Source organism: Podarcis erhardii, assembly GCF_964252035.2.
Source record: "Podarcis erhardii genome assembly, chromosome: 1".
Taxonomy (NCBI): domain Eukaryota; kingdom Metazoa; phylum Chordata; class Lepidosauria; order Squamata; family Lacertidae; genus Podarcis; species Podarcis erhardii.
Window position 1 is genome coordinate 87178577 of NC_138497.1, and position 19534 is coordinate 87198110.

At 45.7% G+C, this 19534-nt stretch overlaps 1 protein-coding gene and 1 long non-coding RNA gene across 3 annotated transcripts in view; one reads left to right on the forward strand and one right to left on the reverse strand.

Annotated features, from left to right (window-relative positions):
* WNT10A (Wnt family member 10A) overlaps positions 1-13400 on the forward strand; it is a 43202-nt gene extending 29802 nt beyond the window's left edge. The window contains exon 4 of the mRNA XM_081853171.1: positions 12060-13400. Within this exon, the coding sequence (XP_081709297.1) occupies positions 12060-12527 (468 nt within the window). The 3' untranslated portion in view covers positions 12528-13400. The remainder of the gene's footprint in view (positions 1-12059) is intronic.
* The window catches only part of LOC309337154, a 33186-nt gene that overhangs the window by 12486 nt on the left and 1166 nt on the right, over positions 1-19534 (reverse strand). The window contains exon 2 of one of the 2 annotated variants that reach the window (XR_014154127.1): positions 2840-2895. The exons of the other annotated variant lie outside the window; for it this stretch is intronic. This is a non-coding gene — a long non-coding RNA (uncharacterized lncRNA). The remainder of the gene's footprint in view (positions 1-2839; positions 2896-19534) is intronic. 2 annotated transcript variants of the gene reach the window in all.

The following is a 19534-nucleotide window of genomic DNA, read 5'->3' on the forward strand; positions in this document are numbered from 1 at the left end:
GAGATTTATTGTTCTGTTTAACTACTTAATCCATAAGAAAAGGCTCCATTACTCTGCATACTCAAGTCTGATTCCAAGCTCACTGGAAAGCAAATAGAACACCCATGATTAGAAGCAGTTTACTCCTAGTCACTGAATGCTTAGAGCAAACATGGCATGGACTGTATTCATCTATTTGTTGACTATCTATCCCACCATGGCTAGAATGACTATTATGCTATCCTTTGCTTATGAGACTGACATGGCATTTGGCTGGACACGATGTGCATGAGAATGCTGGAAGAGATTGACTCTCTGTTTTCTTACACTGCTCAGTGGATTTCTGCTTTCCATAAGAAGTGAGCATCGATCTGGCTCCAGAATTGCAGCAGCAAGCTGCCCAAAATAGGGATGGTTTTCATACCTTGATACCTTCATGAGTGGCACAAGGGAGCAAATTCTTAAAGTAAATATAGAAGACCATGTTTTCACTTTTGCCATAAGAAGAGCCTGCTGGACCAGGCCAATGTCCCTTCTGGTCCAGCATCCTGTTCTCTCTGTGGGTGACCAGATGCCTGTGGGAAACCTGCAAGCAGGACCTGAGGACAAGAACACTCCATTCCTGAAGTTTCCAGCAACTGGTATTCAGAAGCATGTGGCCTCTAACACTGGAGGCAGAGCATAGCCTCCATCATGGCTAGAAGCCCTGAATTTGTCTAAAGTTTACTAGCTAAAATGTATGCATATCTGACATGCACAAACTGTACAACGACCAGTTCCAGCACTATATTTTCCTGGTGTAAACTGCCTTGTGAAATGGAGCCTGTAAAGTGGCAGCTGGTGTTGCCACAGTCAGCCCTTTGTAACATGCTTTTAAAATCCTGTCCCTGTGAACACACAGACACAGTCTCCTTGCACAAAAGTAGCTCATGATGATTAAAGCTGTTGATCTGCTTAATGATCTGCATGCACATCTCTGAAATTCCTCTGTATTCAGAATATTTGTTGTTCACTGAGGAATCGTCGAGCTGCAGGTAGTAGAGATATCATCTGTACATGCATCTGGCAAAGTAGATTCTGGCCCATCAAAACTTACGCTACAATATATTTTAGTTTTTAAGGTGTCAAAGAATCATTTTTTCCTGCATGTCACATACTGAGGTGTAGATCAGCCAGTGCAGTAACCCCCATCTTGGAGAAGAGCATTTGTGAGGTTTCGAGAAAAGCTTGATTCAGTCAGGCACATCATTCTGCTGATTTAGGTTTGAATGCTAAAATACAGTTTGAGTGGGTGGCCACCCATGATCTGAGCTAGGTTCAAGCCTCTATATTCCCCCACAACTAATAGTTCTACAGGAAAATCCAGTGAGAGTTACTATTACTAATTCATTACCTGCAACTAGAAAGTGGTTTTATAATAACAAAAGATGGATGAAGAAGTTAATTGCTAAGGGAAGAAAACACTGAACATTTTCAGTGGAAGTAAGCCTAGCAAAAATTGTGCAGTCATCTCTAAGCTGTACAGCTGGGGAGGGCCAACTTTTTTCTATTGATGGACACATTTGAGGGTCACATTCCTGTGGGCGTAATCTGTCAGACAGCAGTAGAGTCAGAAGTGGGTGCAGCTACTCCCTTTCTGTCTTTTTGCCACCCACTTCTCCCCCCCCCTGTCCCTTTCCACCTGTTTTTCCCATTTGCCACTCACAGGAAGTTGGGCCAAGAGTTGCAGATTGCTCACCTGCATTGTATAGGTACACCTATCTGATCTGATGCACCCATTTCTAATATCATGCAATCAGAAAAAAGAGGGATGTCTGCATGGACTTGCCCACTCCCTTGAAGAGAATGGGGAAGCCTCTTAGAGGCAGGGTGCTTCCAGGTGATAGGTTTATTGAGCACTCATTCTGATTTGTTTTCAGGGAGGTTAGATGACATTTGCATCAAAGCAAGTTTATCCCACACTTGCTTTGATGCAGTGTCAGTTAACCTCCCACACTTTCCAGTGCATTATCCCATCACTTCCCTTATTTCCAAAAGTCTTATCTTTTGGGAGGTGGGTTTGTTAGTTGACTTTCCAATCAACTATAATTGCACAACCTGAATTTGATGGTATATGAATCCTACCTGAATCTCACCTGAAAATGGCAACAGTCTGGAAGTGTTAGGCAAGCATTTGGATGGATTAATTTATGCAGCAAGATGATTGATCGGAGGACCTCTTAAGGCAGGCATGTCCAGAGTCCATTTCAGGGGCCTAATCCGGCCCACCAGTCTGTTTAATCTTGCCCTTGTGGCAGTTTTATTTCCTGGGGTAAAATCCTAAAAAAAAGGTCAACAACTTTGGTTGGCCCTTTGGTCAGCCCTCACGGCCCTTCACTTCATCAAATCTGGCCCTCTTTGAAAAAAGTTTGGACACCACTGTACTTAAGGCTACTATCATTGCTAGACAAAGTTCTTCAGCAAAAATAGCTTTTGGCTGCACTTGATACCTGTGAACAGAGCTCTGTGTAATCTGTGACCACTCTATGCAAATGTAGAAGTAAGCATTGGAGACACCTTAATTTCATTTTAACTTCAGTTGTTTAGGTCAAAATTCAAAACCAGCACTTTGAATTGTTCCTGGAAAGCAGCAGGAAGCCAGTGCAGGTGTTCAAGCACTAGTAAAATGTGTTCCATATTTTAGAAAGAGAGATTACTTAACAATACATTTTTTTTGTAATTTAAGAGAAATAGTGTTCTAATTATAGCTTAGTGCACCAGACATCCTCAAGGGTAGTATATGCAAGTGGAAACTGAGCAGTGCTTAACATTGCAAATTAAATAATATAGATGCATGACTGCAGACAGAAAAGCTTGTTACCTTAAAATGACTTCTCCCAGCACATTCACTTCCTCTATTACCTCTCAGTCTGCATCCTAAAAAGAAATGTTCCTAAAAATTGCATCGCTGAACTCAGAAGACAATCTGCAGTAATTTGGGATTGTTACGCATCATAACAGCCTTCAGTCTTTTGCTCATCAGTTTGTTTTATGATATATGTTTAAAGTACCAATTACATGAAGTGGCCACAATGTATGTATGGTAAATTGAACTCTATTTTGGATTCACCATTCCTAACTATAAAGTCAGCCCCAGTGAACATCAGTACTTGAGATACATAACATTAGGATAGAAGGAAGCCCATGAACTGTGTCATGTTACTTATAAGTACGTAATCTCAAAATAAGGTATACAAAAGATGTCCAGTCCTATAGGGCCAACTTCTATTTATATGAGTTCATCAATTACAAGTACTGAAGGCTGGCACATCCAGATCCTGAAAGTGCTCCAGTACCTTACAAGAATTTTCTAGAAGGGGTCATGGGTGGCTTTTCTGCCTCTGCATGACTTTGATGTGAAAAGCCATACATGGTGAAGCTTGACCTTCTGAGTAAATCGTAAAACATGCAGGAGTCCTCTCACACAATAAGCAGGTATGCAGTGAGCTGGGGAGTTGGTCCAATAGGACTGTTTTAAGAACCCATCGGAAAAGCAAGTGACTGTCCCACAGATATATACCACTGAGAACTAACTGACATATGTGTTAAGCAAGACCACTTTATGCCAGCACTGCCAAGGGCTGCTGCAACAAACAGCTGTACAAGCCTTTGAGAGGCAGGGATGTGAGAGGGCATCAGAGGAAGCAGGGAAGGAAGGAAAGAGGGACAGAAGCAGGCACCCCGACCATCATTCAAGGCACCCCAGGGTGCCACAGCGCACTGGTTGAAAATCACTGGCCTGAAGTGTTTTCCTTTCTCTATCATTCCTTTGAGATGGAAAGGTAAAATCTGCAGTTCAAATGCCCTTGCTGTGTTGATATAGGAGAAATCTAATCCAGGTTAATGACTGCTAATACAGGTTAAGCCTTCCTCCTGTAAACAAGCCTGCCCTAACTCTGACCTTTTGGCTCCTTGACAAGGGGGAAGGAGCCCTGCCTAATCCATCAGAGTCAGACCACTCTGCCACTGCTTTGTATCTGTGCATTTATTCCACTGCTTTGTTCCACCAAGGTTGGTACAAGAATCAGTGCTTTTCAAATCCAGGGAAATTGAGGTTATGTATGGGATACTTGGATGGAACAATATGCCCAGGCTGATAATGGAATCTCCTTTTTTTTTTAAAAAAAAATAATATCTGTGGGGGGATACTTGATGTATAAGATATTATGACGTATAAGATATTATGCTTCAGTGAGGAAAGGAGCTGGATCCCCAAGAGTCGATAAATCTGACAGCTAATGGCAGCCAGAAATTTAATTCTAGTGACCAGCAAGGAAAGCCTTGAATGTGTTTCACCAAAGGGTTACCCATTTTTCAAAACACTGGAAGCGAAACAAGGAGGCAGAAAGTGTCTCTATAAAAAAGATGTTAGAGTGAGTTGCATACTAGGATCCAGTATCAGTGTTAGGAGCTGGTGTCGGGTTTTCTTAATATTGATGTGGTCAGTGGTGCTACTCAGGTGTGTCTGTTTGTAATTATAACCTGCATGGCAGCACATCTGTGAGCTTTTCACAATTTAGCACACCTGAGGTATCTTAACAATTTAACTAATTAGCAGGGGGGAGTTTACCTACTGCACTGAATGCAGCGATGTGATAGGGTAATTGTTTATTTGAAAAATGTATTTAAGTTGATCAAGTGGTATAGTGTGTACTGTTATAGAATACTGTTAAGGAATGCTGTTGATGAATGGTAGTGAGAAGGGGTGTTTTGCAGCTGTTTGATTATTATTTAAAAATAAAGTAAGCAAAGATATTGTGGGCAAGTTTTTATTCCATCGCCCCAGTCGCTGCGTAAACTTGGTTGGCAAAGAAGGTCCAACAGCTGGGAAGGAGGGATTGCTACAGTGTTAGAAACTGAGATATGAAAGGTAGAAGCTAAATGGCACCTTAAACCTAGGTTATGGGCGCAACAACAGAATGTCTAGGCACCCTTTTTTTTTTAACAAGAATACAAAGATGAAAATGAATGAACTGCAACTAAAATACTACTTTCATTTTTCACATGGTCTAGTCCTTCCCCTGCCCACCCCCCTAATATTCTTAAGAGGGTCTCTTCTCCAGTCTTCAGAGAGTAGCTGGAAGTGGGGAGGCAGAAAAAGGTCCTCCTTTCCTTCCACTCTGCAGTTTTATTCTGAAATCTAGGCACAGTACTGCGCCCAGAGCTCAGAAACTGCTCACCCTAATGAAATTCTCTGTCACAAAATGTGCCTAGAACAATGGGAGTTTTGAACACTGGCTACAAATGCACCTTGCCCATTGATCTTCACTTTGTGAAGCTCTTTTGACCAGTGGCAGTTAAAAATAATGCACTTATTTTACTCCTGTGGAGCAGAAAGGCTCACCTTGTTGCTAAAACAGTGTTTGACTGCTATATCCAGCCAAAATGTGTGGCTTTCTTTCATCTCTTAGGACTAACCTGAAATTGCTTTGAAGCAGGAGAATGATGGTGTGTGTGTTTGTGTGTACATGATAGCAATGTGTTTGATAGGTGTGCAATGAGAAGACTATGGTCACTGCCAGGAGACGGCAGAGTAAGATCCAGGCAGCACAGGAGCCACAAAAGGCCCTGTCAAAGAGGCATATATCCAAGAATGGTGATTGGGCCTGGCAATGACACATGGCAGCTGCACAGTTTGCATTACATTGACACCCAGGTACCCCAGCTGGGTTCTGGGACTGCGCTGCCCACAGTGCCCCAATGTAGTATTTCTACAGTGTATTGAAATGGTGTATCAGACTTAGCCAGTGGGCACTGATTGCAGCACTTTGCTGATAGCAGCACTTTGAGAGCATTCTTCAGAAAAGACCTTTCAAACCTGTAACCTGGCTCTCAAGGTGATAGAAAGGGCTTGTTCTTGTGGTGGGTTTTAGAGGGGAGACTTGGGAGGGAGGAATGGGACATCTCTCAGTTGTAAGTTAATTTAATAAAGTGGCAGTTCTATTTAATATGAACAAACTAGGCATATTTTGAGGAGCCCTAATAGGATTTTTTTAGAACTGGCCCATGATGATGGGATACTTGTCCCCAATTTCTTACCATGTTAAGCATCTTTTTCTTTAAAAAAGCATTTTGATTCCCTCTGCCCTTCTCCCTCCTGGGACCAGTTTTCCACCGGATGCTTTCTTTGTGACCTAAAGGGTAGAATATTGGGAGTGAAGAAACTAAACCTTGGCTCCTACCAGCACTATTCAAGGAGACCCACATTCTGGCTTCTCCTACGAAGCCTTTCCTGGAACATGCTGGTGGGTGTTCCACTCACTTGCAGAAACTGTCCCTTGCTGACAGAATTGCAGTAGATCCCTTGCCAGAGAAAAGACTCTTCGTGGTTTGTTTCTTTAAAAAGAAAAAAGAAAAAACCCCACTACAGCTGCAATCCTATATATATACTTACTTGGAAGTAAGTTTCATTGAACTTGGTGGGATTTTCATCCAAGTAAACATGCAATAGGATTGTACTGTGCAGCTGTTCTTTGAGATTAGGTGTCCTTTGAACAGTTGTACTTTCAAGCTCAGAGTAATGGGCTGGAGAGTGAGCGGAGGTGGGGGAGAGGAAGACATGCCCCTGCCTGGTTGCTATGAATGACCTTTTGTTATCCCCTTTGCATGGTATAGACAGAGCTCTGATTTAGGAAAGATGGCTCTGGAGGGCTTCTCTGAGGGGGAGCAGCATTGTCCTCCCGCTGGTTTCTTTGGGAAGCCCCTGCCTTGGGCAGGATGGGAACTTTGTTCCTCAGCACCCTTCCCCAGTAGGGAAAGCACACAGGAAATGGTTTCCAAACCACTAGGTGGGTTGCAAGGGGGATAATGGCTCCCAGCCTATTAGTGCTCTGTAATTTGGTGCTAATTTCCTTTATTACAGTGTTCCTGCATAGCAGGGGGTGGTGCTTGCTGCTTTCGGCGTGTGTGGGGTGTGTGTGGCTGATCTTGCCATCAAATCTGTGCAAGCAGCGGGGCTAGCACTTGGTGGGGAGATGGCACTGGCTTGCTCTGCAGGCTGGTATCATGTGCCTGCCCTGGCCCCTTTTGTCTCTCTAAGAGGCACGGAGGAGCTTGCTTGGCAAGGCAGTCTGTACTGCAGCTGTGCTTGGTTAAGGGATCATAGAATCATAGAGTTGGAAGAGACCACAAGGGCCATCGAGTCCAACCCCCTGCCAAGCAGGAAACAACATGGATCTGTGGCAACTGGCATTGCTGTGGCATTAGGAAAACTCTGAGCTAGCAAGGCTAGAGCTGCACCCATGAAGGACATAACTTGCCTTGTTGGATCAGACCAAAATTCCCATCTGGTCCTGTCCTCTTGTCACCAGACAGGTCACCCTGGCAAGCTTCTAAAAAAGCTCTAGCCTCTCCCTATTCCTTGCTACCAGCACTCCCTCTACACGTGCACTTGCCTGACAATTACTACAGCATGCATGCAGGAGCAGGTGGCATATAGCTAAATGGAGCAGGTCTGCACACTTAGTGACTTGCCATAAAAAGTGTACTATAGGTTGCTAGGAGCCTGATAACACTTGTTTTTGCCCTTACCTGGGACTGCAGGAGCAAGGTGGTTGTCAAAACACCTGGTAGGTGAACCTCACTGGTACACTGAGTTTGGCTTGGTGGGTAGCAAACTGTTTCATTCACACACACACACACACACACACTTACAGACATTGGCAGTTTTCCTGATAATATTCTTAATTCGCTTGTGGTAGAATCTACTATGTATTGGAATGCCTCCCAGGTGCGTTGATATTAATAGTTTCCTACTTGCAAACAGAGCAGAAAAGACTGCCGTAAGTCCAAGCCAGTAGCAAGAACAGTGTATAAAATGCCTTACATCATTTGTTCTATATTTCCTTACACATCCCAGTGAGGTATATCATGCTGAGAAATGGTGTGTTGCCAATTGCCCCTCAAATAGGTTACATAGATAGGCACAGACTTGCAGCTGGGCTTCCCAGGGCCCCCATCTTGTCCACTCTTGCCTGTTGTTCCAAGAACAGACACAAGATAGAACAGTTATTGTTGTTTCCTGATGTTGTGCTTTGAATAGCCATTTGAGGCAGACAGAAATTCATAAGGTGGAGCTGTGTTCTTGCATGCCATCAAGCAGCAGTGAAAGGCAAAGAGACTATGTGGGTCCATTTGTAGGATCTGCCCCAGAGACTATAGATATGGTGTAGGGTGGCCAGATGCCAAAGAGGGCAGGGCTTTTGCCCCTTTAATAGTGGTGTCTGGGCTAAGTGGCATCAGTTTACTCTGTCAGTCCCAGCTCTCTCCTGCCTTCGCCCACCCATTAGGAAGACGGGATTTCCCAGGCTGGAGGCAGTCACCTCTTCCCTGGTTGGAACATGCCTGCCTGACAGTCGGGGCGGTACAAGCATACTCCACCACTGCTCCAGGCCTCTGTACACATAACAGGCAGGGGGCCATAATCCTGTACCCTCCAGATCTTAGAGGGAGGGACCAGCATGTGATGGGCGAGCTGCATTCAAGCAGCAAGTAGGCTTCTCTGCCTAGCAACCTATCCAAACTTGGATAAAGAACATTCCCTCTCTCCACAGCACCTCCCACCACCTTTGCACATGGGCTTTTCCTTGGGTAGAAGCAACCTCACACAAGGGCACTTCTGCCCAGGAAGCCAGCAAAAGGACATCCTTCACGAGTCTTTTCACCCACGCATCTTGAGCCAGGATGAATCCAGCATTAAGTCATCCCAGGCTAAGGCTTGTTCCACTTATTTAAAATGATCTTATGCAGGGAATCACACCTTGGGTGCTTCTTTCCAAGTTGCCCATCTTTATTCCTAGAGGAACTCATGAGTGTTGGCTTAGCCCCCTGCCCTTTACACCAAAGCCACTGCTGACCCTCCCTCCCAGTTGCTTTATTTTCAGGCATTCTCCTCCCAATATACTTGGACCAGCGATGGGGTACCTTTGGCCTGCCACATGTTGCTGAACTACAACTCCTGTCAGCCCAGCATGTGTGATCCATAGCCAAGGATGATGGCAGTTGTAGTTCGGCAGCAGCTGGAGGGCCAAAGTTACCGCACACCTGACCTAGGCCTTCCAAGCATACATGCAAGGTCAAACAGAGAGGTAACTTAACCTTCAGGGCCTCATTACATGCCAATCAAGTGGAAGCTTATGTTGTACAATATATCTAATTCTCTATTAGCCCCAAGGTCTTCTGCATCCCAGTGCCAAACCAGTCATCTTAGCTGGATCCAAACATAATATGAGATAGATGCTACGGCCAGACCCTCTAGCTCAGGGGCAGGGAATCTCTGGCCCTTCAGATGTTACTGAACTCCTGGCAGCCCCAGTCACCATGGCCAATGGTCAAGGATGATGGACGTTGTAATTCAGCAGCAGCTGGAGAACCAGTTTCCCCCATCCCTTCTCTAGTTGGTGATTCCACTCCCACCCCCCATACCTGGTGAATCTCAGCTTCAGGACGTTTTTTTCTAGTAGCGAGAACACATTTGAACATTCAGTATAGGTACTAGGCAGGTGGGCAAAAGCATTCTCCCTCAAGATTCTGGAGATGGTTGGCCATACAATGAGTAGGCAGCTCTTCCCTGTACTGGAGAGAGATCATTTATGCTGGTTATCCTGATGAGTTTGCAGCAGTCTGTCTTTCTCCCTGTTTTAGCTTTAAACCTCTTGTGAGTATATTCAGATATTTCAATGTTCTCCTCTTCTGTATCAAACCTTTCTTCTTTCTCTCTGCATTGCTGCTTAGACCCTTCTATCTACAGTTTCCAGCCCTTTAATCAGTCCTAAACTTGCACTCTCTGTTCCCTGCATGGATCCCATTGGCAAACAACTCATTTTCTCTGTTTTTACTCTGAAGAGTCTTGATTGACCCTGCTCCTTCCCCTTTTTCTTTTTCTTTCCTCCCTAATGTGTCTCGTTTTGATCTTCAGATGATAAACTTGGGCAGGGCCCACTTTAATAACAATAATCATTTCAGTCCAGAGTCCCAGATGGAGCTTCAGATCAAGTAAAACTCAGAATAAACACAGTTGCAATAGTTAGAGCTTGGGAAACCAAATCAGGATGTTGAAAGTTACATTTCTTCTCGCAGAACCAGAAATTTGGAATCCAAAACAAAACTCAAATGTCTCTTCTGCGGCCTTTGTCTATGCAGTTGCTCAATACTTGGAAGTAGTATACACACACACCTTTCCATTTGAGAGGGAGGGGTGATTACACATTGTGCTGTTCATATTTGCAGCTTCAATTTTTTAAAAATGCATTTTAGCTTTAGTTTTTTCCTGCAGAAATCACGAAAGGTAGCTTTTACACTTCTTGCCTTTATAGTTACAGAAAGGAACTTGTGCCCTGTGTACTTCGCAGCAAGACTCCAAAATAAAGTGTGTTGGGGGAGGGGGAGATAAGTACCTTTTTTTAAAGCCAGCTTTTTTCTCTTTCTTTTTAAATGAAAAGGTCCTGTGATATGAACGTTGTCTAAATCTGAGTTACTGATGCATAATTTTAGAGCATCAGCTTCATCTTTCATTCTCACTCTGCAAACAGCCCTACCCTCTTGCAGCCGTGTAATCCCTGACCGCACGTCGCTGCATGTAACCAGGTACAACAGCTGCACCCATACAGGGCTGAACAAACTATCCTCATCCCACCTCTTAATGAACACCATAGCAACTGGGAACAGTTTGGATCTATTTATATGGAATCCTGGGAAGGGCAAATGCCGCTCACACCTACATCCCACATGCGGAAGGACCTCTCCTCCCTCCGTTATAGGTGACAATGATTAATCACATTATTGAAATTCAGATGTACCAGGCTGAGTTCAAGCTGTTACAGCCCTTAACAACTTGGGACTAATTTTCCTAAGCCTTTCCCTCTATGTGCCTACTGGATCACTTTGATCTGTGTTACTTGCACTTTTTACAAGTGCCGTAGAATGTTAATTCTGCACTTTGGTGTGGCATCTGTGTCAGTGTGACTCTGGAACTCTCTGCCTGTTGACGTTAGGCAGGTGCCTCTACTATACTGCTTAAGGGCTTATCCACACTTACATTTTCCTTGCTCTTTCCAGGCAGAGGCACTCTGTGTCCGAGTAGTTTTTTGTTTTTGTTTTGCCCTGAGCTTTCCCCATGAAACCCCACTGTTTAAAGTTGAACCAGTGCAAACATTAATTCGGGTTTTCCACAAATTGATGTTTGCTCCAATTTTGCTTTAAAGAGTAGGTTTTCACAGGGAAAGCTCCAGAAGGGACAGGGGAGAGGGCACTTGGACATGGAGCTTTAAATCACAGAGTGTGATTGGAAAGAGCAAAGGAAAAGGAAGTGCGGATAAACGCTTTGATACCTGTCTGAAAAAAAATGTTTTGGCAAGCCCATCCAGACACATGATTTAGAGCTAATCCATACTTCCTCTTGTTCTGCTGTTTTCCCCTAGGGAAAACCACTCTTTAGTGCTCAGTTGGAGCAAATGGAAATTTGGGTTTCCCCCAGATTGCCGTTTGTTGCATTCTATTGCTAAAGAGTGGGTTTTTCCTTGGAAAGGAGTGGGTCAAGTGGAAAACTGCTGGGATCTGTGCTTTCTAGGGACGGCACAAGCGGAAGTGTGGACAAGCCTGTAGTTACATTTGTGTTAAAGAGTTATTGATGCTAACACTGTTTGTAATGATGCTTTTGTTTATATTTGTTTTTAGTTTGCATGTTAGCCATGTTTTATATACAATTTTAGTCCTGTTCTTTCCACCTGGAAAGTTGGGCTGTTGCTGTATTCAAGAATTGTGCTATCCGGCTTCATGAAAGTAGCAGTTTGAGCTCTGGTGGCTCTCCTTGGCCCAGCAAGATGAAGCAAGCCACTGGAGAACCCTTTGTGTGGCCACTTGTTTCAACTGGGCAAAACTGCATAGAGAGCCCTTTGCCCCAGCAGCATACACTGGTTCCAAGGGATGGCAAAGCCAAGCTGCCCATTGGGAACAAGGTGTGCTAGAGGGGAATACAAAACTGCAGTGCAAGGCAAAGCTTTAGCTGAATTCTGCTAACCACTGTCTGCTTGTGCCCCTGGCAGGTGGTGATGGAGAACATGCGGAGGAAATGCAAGTGCCACGGCACCTCGGGGAGCTGCCAACTGAAGACGTGCTGGCAGGTGACTCCTGAGTTCCGCCTGGTAGGCTCCCTGCTCAAGGAGCGCTTCTATGGGGCCATGCTGATCCGGCCCCACAACAGGAACACAGGGCAGATGGAGCTGAGCCACGCCCGCCAGAGGCGCCGGGCCGGCATCAGCGACCTGATCTACTTTGAGAAGTCACCGGACTTCTGTGAGCGGGAGCCGGCACTGGACTCCATGGGGACGCAAGGGCGCTTATGCAACAAGACCAGCCCGGGCATGGACAACTGCGAGAGCCTGTGCTGCGGGCGGGGCCACAACATCCTGCGGCAGACACGCAGCGAGCGATGCAACTGCAAGTTCCATTGGTGCTGCTTCGTGGCCTGCGAGGAGTGCCGGCTCACGGAGTGGGTCAGCGTCTGCAAATGAAGACCGTGGCCCCTGCTGGACGCTCCAGAGACTCTGCGGTTTCTACTGGGCACAGTGGAGCCCTGCAAAAAGCAGGAGGCACGGCTTGGGCAGCCTGGCACGTTTGTGTTTCACATCATCTCCCTGGCACTTCCTCTCCTCCTTTCTGACATGTGCATGAGCACTCAAGGGGTTCGGTTGTACATGGGCGTTAGTCGCGAGCCTGGCACCTCTGAAGCACAAAGAGCTGCACGCCAGTGGGCTTAGCTGGAATCCCAGACATTAACTCCAGCTGCTTCTGGCCACTGGCATCTCCAGCTGTGGTTCGAAGGCCCAGGAGACACCTACATAGGTTCCTTCTGCAGAACCTCACTCAGTCCTCCCCCCGTGATGTATCTTACAAATCCCGCACTGGGATCATTCAGGTGGTAGGCAGCCCTTACAGAACAAAATACCTGTTTTTTCTTTTTTAAAATCCTGGGTTGAAATCATAGAATTGTAGAGTTGGAAGGGACCACGAGGGTCATCTAGTCTAACACCCTGCAATGCAGGAATCTTTCACCCAACATGGGGCTCAAACCCACGACACTGAGATTAAGAGCTTTGTGCTCTACCGACTGAGCTGTACCAGCTGCCACATTTCACGTTGGACCAATTCAAGACCTGTTTTGGGCCGTTAGTATCTTTGTTATTCAGGAGAGAGAGAGAGAGAGAGAAAAATTAAAAATGCTGAGTTTGTTTAAAATAAATGTTTCTAGCAAGAGATTGAAGGGTGGGGGCACAGAGACCTCTGACTCCAGTGTCCCATACAGGCACTGTAGGCATGTAGTATGATGGTAACTGTGGTTGGTAAATTATTTTATTATTGTGAGAATAAAAGTGAATCAGAGATGGTGTGTGTCTGAGGGTGTAATGATGGAGACATGAGATTTGTTGTTGGGTAAAGCCTAGGGATGTCTACTTGCTTTGCGTGGCATCTCACGATAGCTCACACGTGGGTGCTTTGGTTTATGCCAGATCTGCAAAATGGAACTGCAGGAAAAAGAGCACATGGGGGCCCCCTGGAAAGAAACATGCCAGTCTCTCCATCCAAAGCTCAGCAGTTGAGCTCCATGGCACTCATTCTGATGGGTGATCCATCAGGCAGCCGTCACACTGGGAATGTTGTATTTATGGTCTCAACATGCATGGGCTGCTGAGATTATTTGTGGGGGGCGTTTGCCACGATACTTTCAAATTCTGAGGACTGCTGCTGCAGCCAGAAAATGTTTGCTGGATCAAGGCTGCAGTGGTGTCTCTAATCCTGTCCAAGAATCTGCTGTACTTAGGAAAGGGGAACAGGGGTGGCACTGGGGAGGACCTCAACATTTCCTAATTTGGAAAAGCACAAGAGGAGCAGAATGATCATTTAGTAAGGGAAAGGCTTCCCGCGTGTCAATGGGGCAGTAGCAAGGCTCTGGAAAGAGTCCCAAGTTACATCGTTCCAAGACAGAAATGACTTGAGACTGGGTGCTCTTGCTTGCTGGCTACAAATGCCCAATGACCCTTTTAGGTGGGCAGCCTGGGGTCCCAACGTATGGGCAGAATGTGCAAAGAATTCAGGGCCTGTGCTTGTGTGGTGATGATTCTGGTGAGAAGCAAGCTGTTGCATCCTAAACAGCCCTTGTTGCCCGCTTTGCCCTGCATGGGCTGGGTAACGATGAGTCACCCTATTGGTATCTGGTGCTGTCTGATAAATCCCCACCCTGCCTATAATGTTGGCCCTGAGGCTCTGCAAAAGGAACACCAGACGGGAAGGGAAGGGAAGAGTGGGCAGGGTGCACCAGTCTAGTGTGCCAGGGGCACGGTGCACAGGCCTCGCCAGGGAGGAGCTCCCTGCAACCTTGTTTCATAAGGCTCCAAAGCGCTACAGGTTGGTTGGTGGTGGGTGGTATCTTGGTTTCACATTCTGGAGCTGTCAGCTTTTATTTATTTATTTAATTTGCACTCAGCCAAAGGTTGTGGGAGGAACCTCAGCACCTGGAAGGCCTTTCTATCTATGGAGGGGGCACACGAGATTCTCTAGGGCCTCTAGATGGATGAACTGGGGAGGGCAGAGACGTCTACCACAATGCTCACTACAATATTGGCACCTCTGGAAGCTTACCTTGCCAGCCCCTCCTTCCACAAGCTCTCAGTGTGCTCAAGGTGTGCTCAGGCTGCAAGGGGAACTTGGGAGCAGAGTGCCTGTTAAATTTTGTTTGTTTTACTTATCAGATTTTCCACCGAAATCCTAATCTAATAGCAAGAAAATATGGGGTGGCACTTTGATGAGGCTGCTGTCATGTAGATGTGGATGCTGCACAGAGGCCACAAAATAATGTTGTGTGGAAGTGCCCAGAGCTTCTGTCAAGAAAAAAGAAGTTATCCTCAGGAATAGTTTTGCCTTCAGCTGGGTCTTATTGCTGTTCTGACCAGAAGAAACATATGTGCATGTACATGTACACACAGAGACAAACTGCATGTTTGCTTCAGCTCTTATAAATGTCCCTATTTTCCAGAGAAAGTCTGGGATTTACAGAAACCGTCCCAGTTTCTGATTTGACCCCAGAATGTCCCACTTTTCCTTAGGACGTCCCCATTTTCATTGGAGAAATGTTGGAGGGTATGCTGAAGCAAACATGCAGTTTGCCTTCTTCAGAAGGGCTGATCTAGCCCAGTTGGCCAGAGTTGCCTCATGGTAAGGTCTAAGCTCAGTGCCCTCACACACTTCATCCTGCCTGCCCCAATCCTTAAATGCTCTGGCCTCTTCCTAAACCCATATGGGATCCCTCTGTTCGCATCAGCATTCTCCACAACCACTTTGCAGGCTGGGGAAAGGAGGAGTGTGTGTGTGTGTGTGTGTGTGTGTGTGTGCGCGCGCGCATGCTGCTGGGGAAAGCAGGGGGGAGAATTATCTTCACACATCAATCACACCTCAGCCCTTTGAACTCAGCATCCGTTGGCAAGCTCAAAGCAAGGGGGTTTGGCTGGGAGCCTGTGATCTCGCTTGGCCACCGCTGATGATAATGCACGTTCCCAAAGCAGCCCTGCCCCTAGCTCAAGCTACTAATCCCGCAGCGCTCACCCCCTGCAACAGCTGCACAGTGCTCACCTGTCCAGCAAGGAACATACACCAGAGGGTGCTTGATATAGCTTGTGAGGAAGGACAGCAGCAGGCATTCTACTAATCCCTCCCGCCAACACATGCACAGACATACATCACGAGAAGAGCCTTGCTGGATCAGACCAAAGGCTCATCTGATGAAACATCAGAACCCCAACTTAAATCAAAATAAATGCTGCAAAATGGATCAAATCTCCCATCTGATCTCACCATATTCCACAAAACATTGGGTGAACTGCCTGCCTTTTTTTCCCCTTTTGAACAATTTAATTTTAAAGACTAGAACATGACACATATCTTACATAAGGGCCAGTAAACTAAGTTCTTGCATCCTAGCTTGTCACACAAGCTCTCTAGCTGGTGGAGGTAGAGCCACCCGCTGTAACTGTGACAGCGGGCAGTGGGAGCTGGCTGTGGGTAGACTGCAATGGCCCTTTTGTCCCAATGGACCAATCTCCAATGCAGTCTTTTGATGTGTCTGAGGCTGTTAGTCAGAAAAGTCATCAGTAAAATTGCTGGGCTGTAAACTGGAGAGGTTTATTTTACCTTTAGCAGTACAGTGGAAAGGCCTGTGCCTTCTCCTTTCTCTTCCTCCTCTGTGTGCCAAAGCCAGTAGCATTCTAGTTTTGTCAGTGGGAAGAAGGTGAGGGACAGAACCCAGGAAAGTAAAAGTGGCACCTCCAGGTTGCAAACTGGCAACCTTGCAGCAAAACCATTAACAAAGCTTCTTTCTGATCACGTTTAAAAAGAGCTCTGCATTCCAATGAAGCCATTTCCCATTTGATGCTGTTTACCAATAAGCCCAGGTTTGAACAAACACCCACCTAGGGAAGCGAGTGGCCACATGCCGTGGGAGCAGAACAGACAGCAAGCAAAATCCAAACGTCTCTGCTTCTTTGGGAAGGGCACATGAGAGGTTTTAGCACAGTGTTAGGCTATGTTACATCAAGCACACTGGAGTAACTGCATGACATAGAAGGGTCTTGCATGCAATGCTGCGGTCTCCCTGACATCACCTTTGCTAGGATGTGGGAGGAGGCACAACTTAGTTGGACTGGTAACAGTGGGGAGACACTAGGCATGCATCTGGTTGCATCCGACAGCACCAAATTGGTGGCACACAAACATGCACATGAGTAAACGCTATCCTTTGTTACAGTGGGTGAGAGGAAATCTCTTGCATATGGGCAGACCAAGTTCTAGCTGATAATGCAAGAGCCCGGGGTGAATTTTGACGGGTGCAGCTTCTCTCAGTCTAGTGCTTCAGCAGTGGGACAAGCCACACTTTGCTGAAACTCCTTTCTACGGGATCCTCAAAGGAGAATGGCCTTTTTTGTGGAATCTTTCAGCCTAGATACTTCAACCTCTTGCTGAAAGTGAATGCTTTGTGGCAAGAAAACTGTTGCCCAGCAGGAGGAAAGAAAAGTACTCTGTACATGCTCACATGTTCAGATGCATTTTTGTTAACTATTCCTTCATGTGTTCAAGGCCTTGTTCCTGCTACTGAAAATGGGTTCTAGTGTTGAGCCCTGGTAGAAATTCAGTCCTTATATATTTATTTATTTGCATTACATGTATATCTCACCTTTCATCCAAGGAGCTCATGCTGGTTTACATGGTTAACTTCCTCCCCTCTCTTTTATGCTCGCAACAACCCTACATGGTTGGTTAGGTTGAGAGATGATGACTGACCCAGTGTGTGTCGTGGCTGCCTGTGGATTTGAATACGGATGTCCCTAGAGCTAGTATGGCATTCTAACTCAGGGGTTGCCACATGTGCACACAGAGGTACCACATGTGCCCTCCTTTCCTGGTGCCCACAGGCTCCTCTCCCCTTGCTGAAATTAGGCATCAGATAAGCCTTCTGATGTAGCCAATAGAATAGATTGCAATGTGTATGTGGTATCCACAATAATTTATCCAATTTGCAAATGTGCCCACAGGCCCAAAAAGGCTGGTGACCCCTGCTCTAACCACTATACCCAGGCTTTGCCAAGCCCTGAGTCTAGGGATATAAGAAGGTGGGCAGTTTGTGTTCAACTTGTATTTCTTACAATCAGCAATGTTTCTATTATGCTGCAGTTTGGTTTCTGCCAAATACAAAGTCTGCAAATTTAATGTAAGTTATATAACTTACCTATTTATGTAACTTACGTAATTCATTTCGATATAAACGAAGCATCAAAACAGTGTAAAAATGTCATTCATTACACATCATATGTGGACCTAAAAACAACAGTGATGTGAAGGAAGACCAATCAGATTCATTTTAGTGATTTCCATTTCTGAGCACAGACAAACACACTAACTGCAGCAATTTCCATTTCATTTTCCATTTTTGTTGGACTTCTTTGACAGCCCGACCTTGTCAGAAAAAAGATGGCAAACCTATTCCATAAGCACCAGGCTAAGACCAACCTGAGAAGAACAGAGAGCTGGTGGCGAGGCTGTCCCACTGCTGTGCTTACAGACCCAGAAAACTAGACAATGGGTGAGCCTGAAATGTCATTATATATCAGCTCTTGCCTGTCACAAGCCTCACTGGGGAATCTTGGCACATTAATTGATGCGTGCACGTTCTTGTGGACTTCCAAGTTGCAAAGCAGAAGTTACAGGCTAATAATCTTATGAGGGGGTGTCTGTGTGCTACAGAAATTGCAAGTATAATCAATTAGTCCATTCTTTCCCCCAGACATCTTTATGAGTTTTAAAACTTAGCCCAAACTCCGGTTGGCCTAATTTTTCTGAACTCCAAATTCCTTTCAGTTTCTGGAAAGTTCTAGCACTGATCAGCAAATATTTTTATATTACACTGGGATTTTCCCTTGCTGGAGATCACTGCATCTCCTGGAGGAAGGTAGTGAGCAATTGTAAGAGCTCTCCCTCCCTCTCTCTCTCTGAGTAAGGCTTTTGGTATTTATTCCCTGCTCAGAACACCCATCAGAGGAGAGGTATTCCCCCAGGGGCACTAGCGATGCACAGGGAACGCCCAGCTGCAGACATATTCCATTCTTGCTTGAAAAGGAATCTGAAACAAGGTGGGGGAGCAATCACAGCAGCACCCCAACCAACTCTGCTCCTGGTGTCGGAGGTGACAGGCAAAGCTAGCGCTAAGGAAGAAGGTCCCCCAGTTCTTCCAGAAGGCCAGTGACACCCTTTCTCTTCTCTTGCTCAGGTGAAGAAAATAGTGTTTCCAAAAGAAGGGCTATAAATCAGTAGCTCAAAGAAAGACCTTCCATTATTGTTTCACAAGGCCCAATACATTTTGCTGTCTGAGTTATAGCAGCAAATAGCACCCCAGCCCCAAGTCAAGGTGCATAGTAGCTCTGGGATTATTGTGTTATTTTGGCACTTAAGGCAGAAAATCCCAGAAACGTCTCTCCCTGGCAATAAAAGCACAATACTGTAACAATAAATGAAAACCTAGGAATTCACTGCTCTTTCAATGACATTCAAAATCACAAGGTTGCCTTGCTCTGCCTAATGTTTAAGGGCTGACCCTGCACAAACTTTTGATGTTCTGGGTCCTTGGATCACCCAGCCCCAACTTGTGGTTCCCCACTTCTACTTCCTAATATCTTCATTCAAAGTATATAACTATTTTCCAGCCTCACCTTCTATTTCTTACCCTGCTAACCTGATCTCAGTCTTTGACTCCACTTTCCCCTTTGAAGACCCTAAAGCTGCAAAGTGCAAGGTAAAGTTGGCGTGCCTGTCATACCAAAAGTGGACAGGGTAGAGAGAAAGTGGGTGGGAAGGGTCTTTCTCTCACATAATTCGTGGAATGGCTTTGCACTTGGAGAACAGCTGGGCGTGAATAAAAATCCATGCCTGTGATTCTCCCCAGAGCCCCCTAAAATCCCACCCTATATGGGGATTTTTA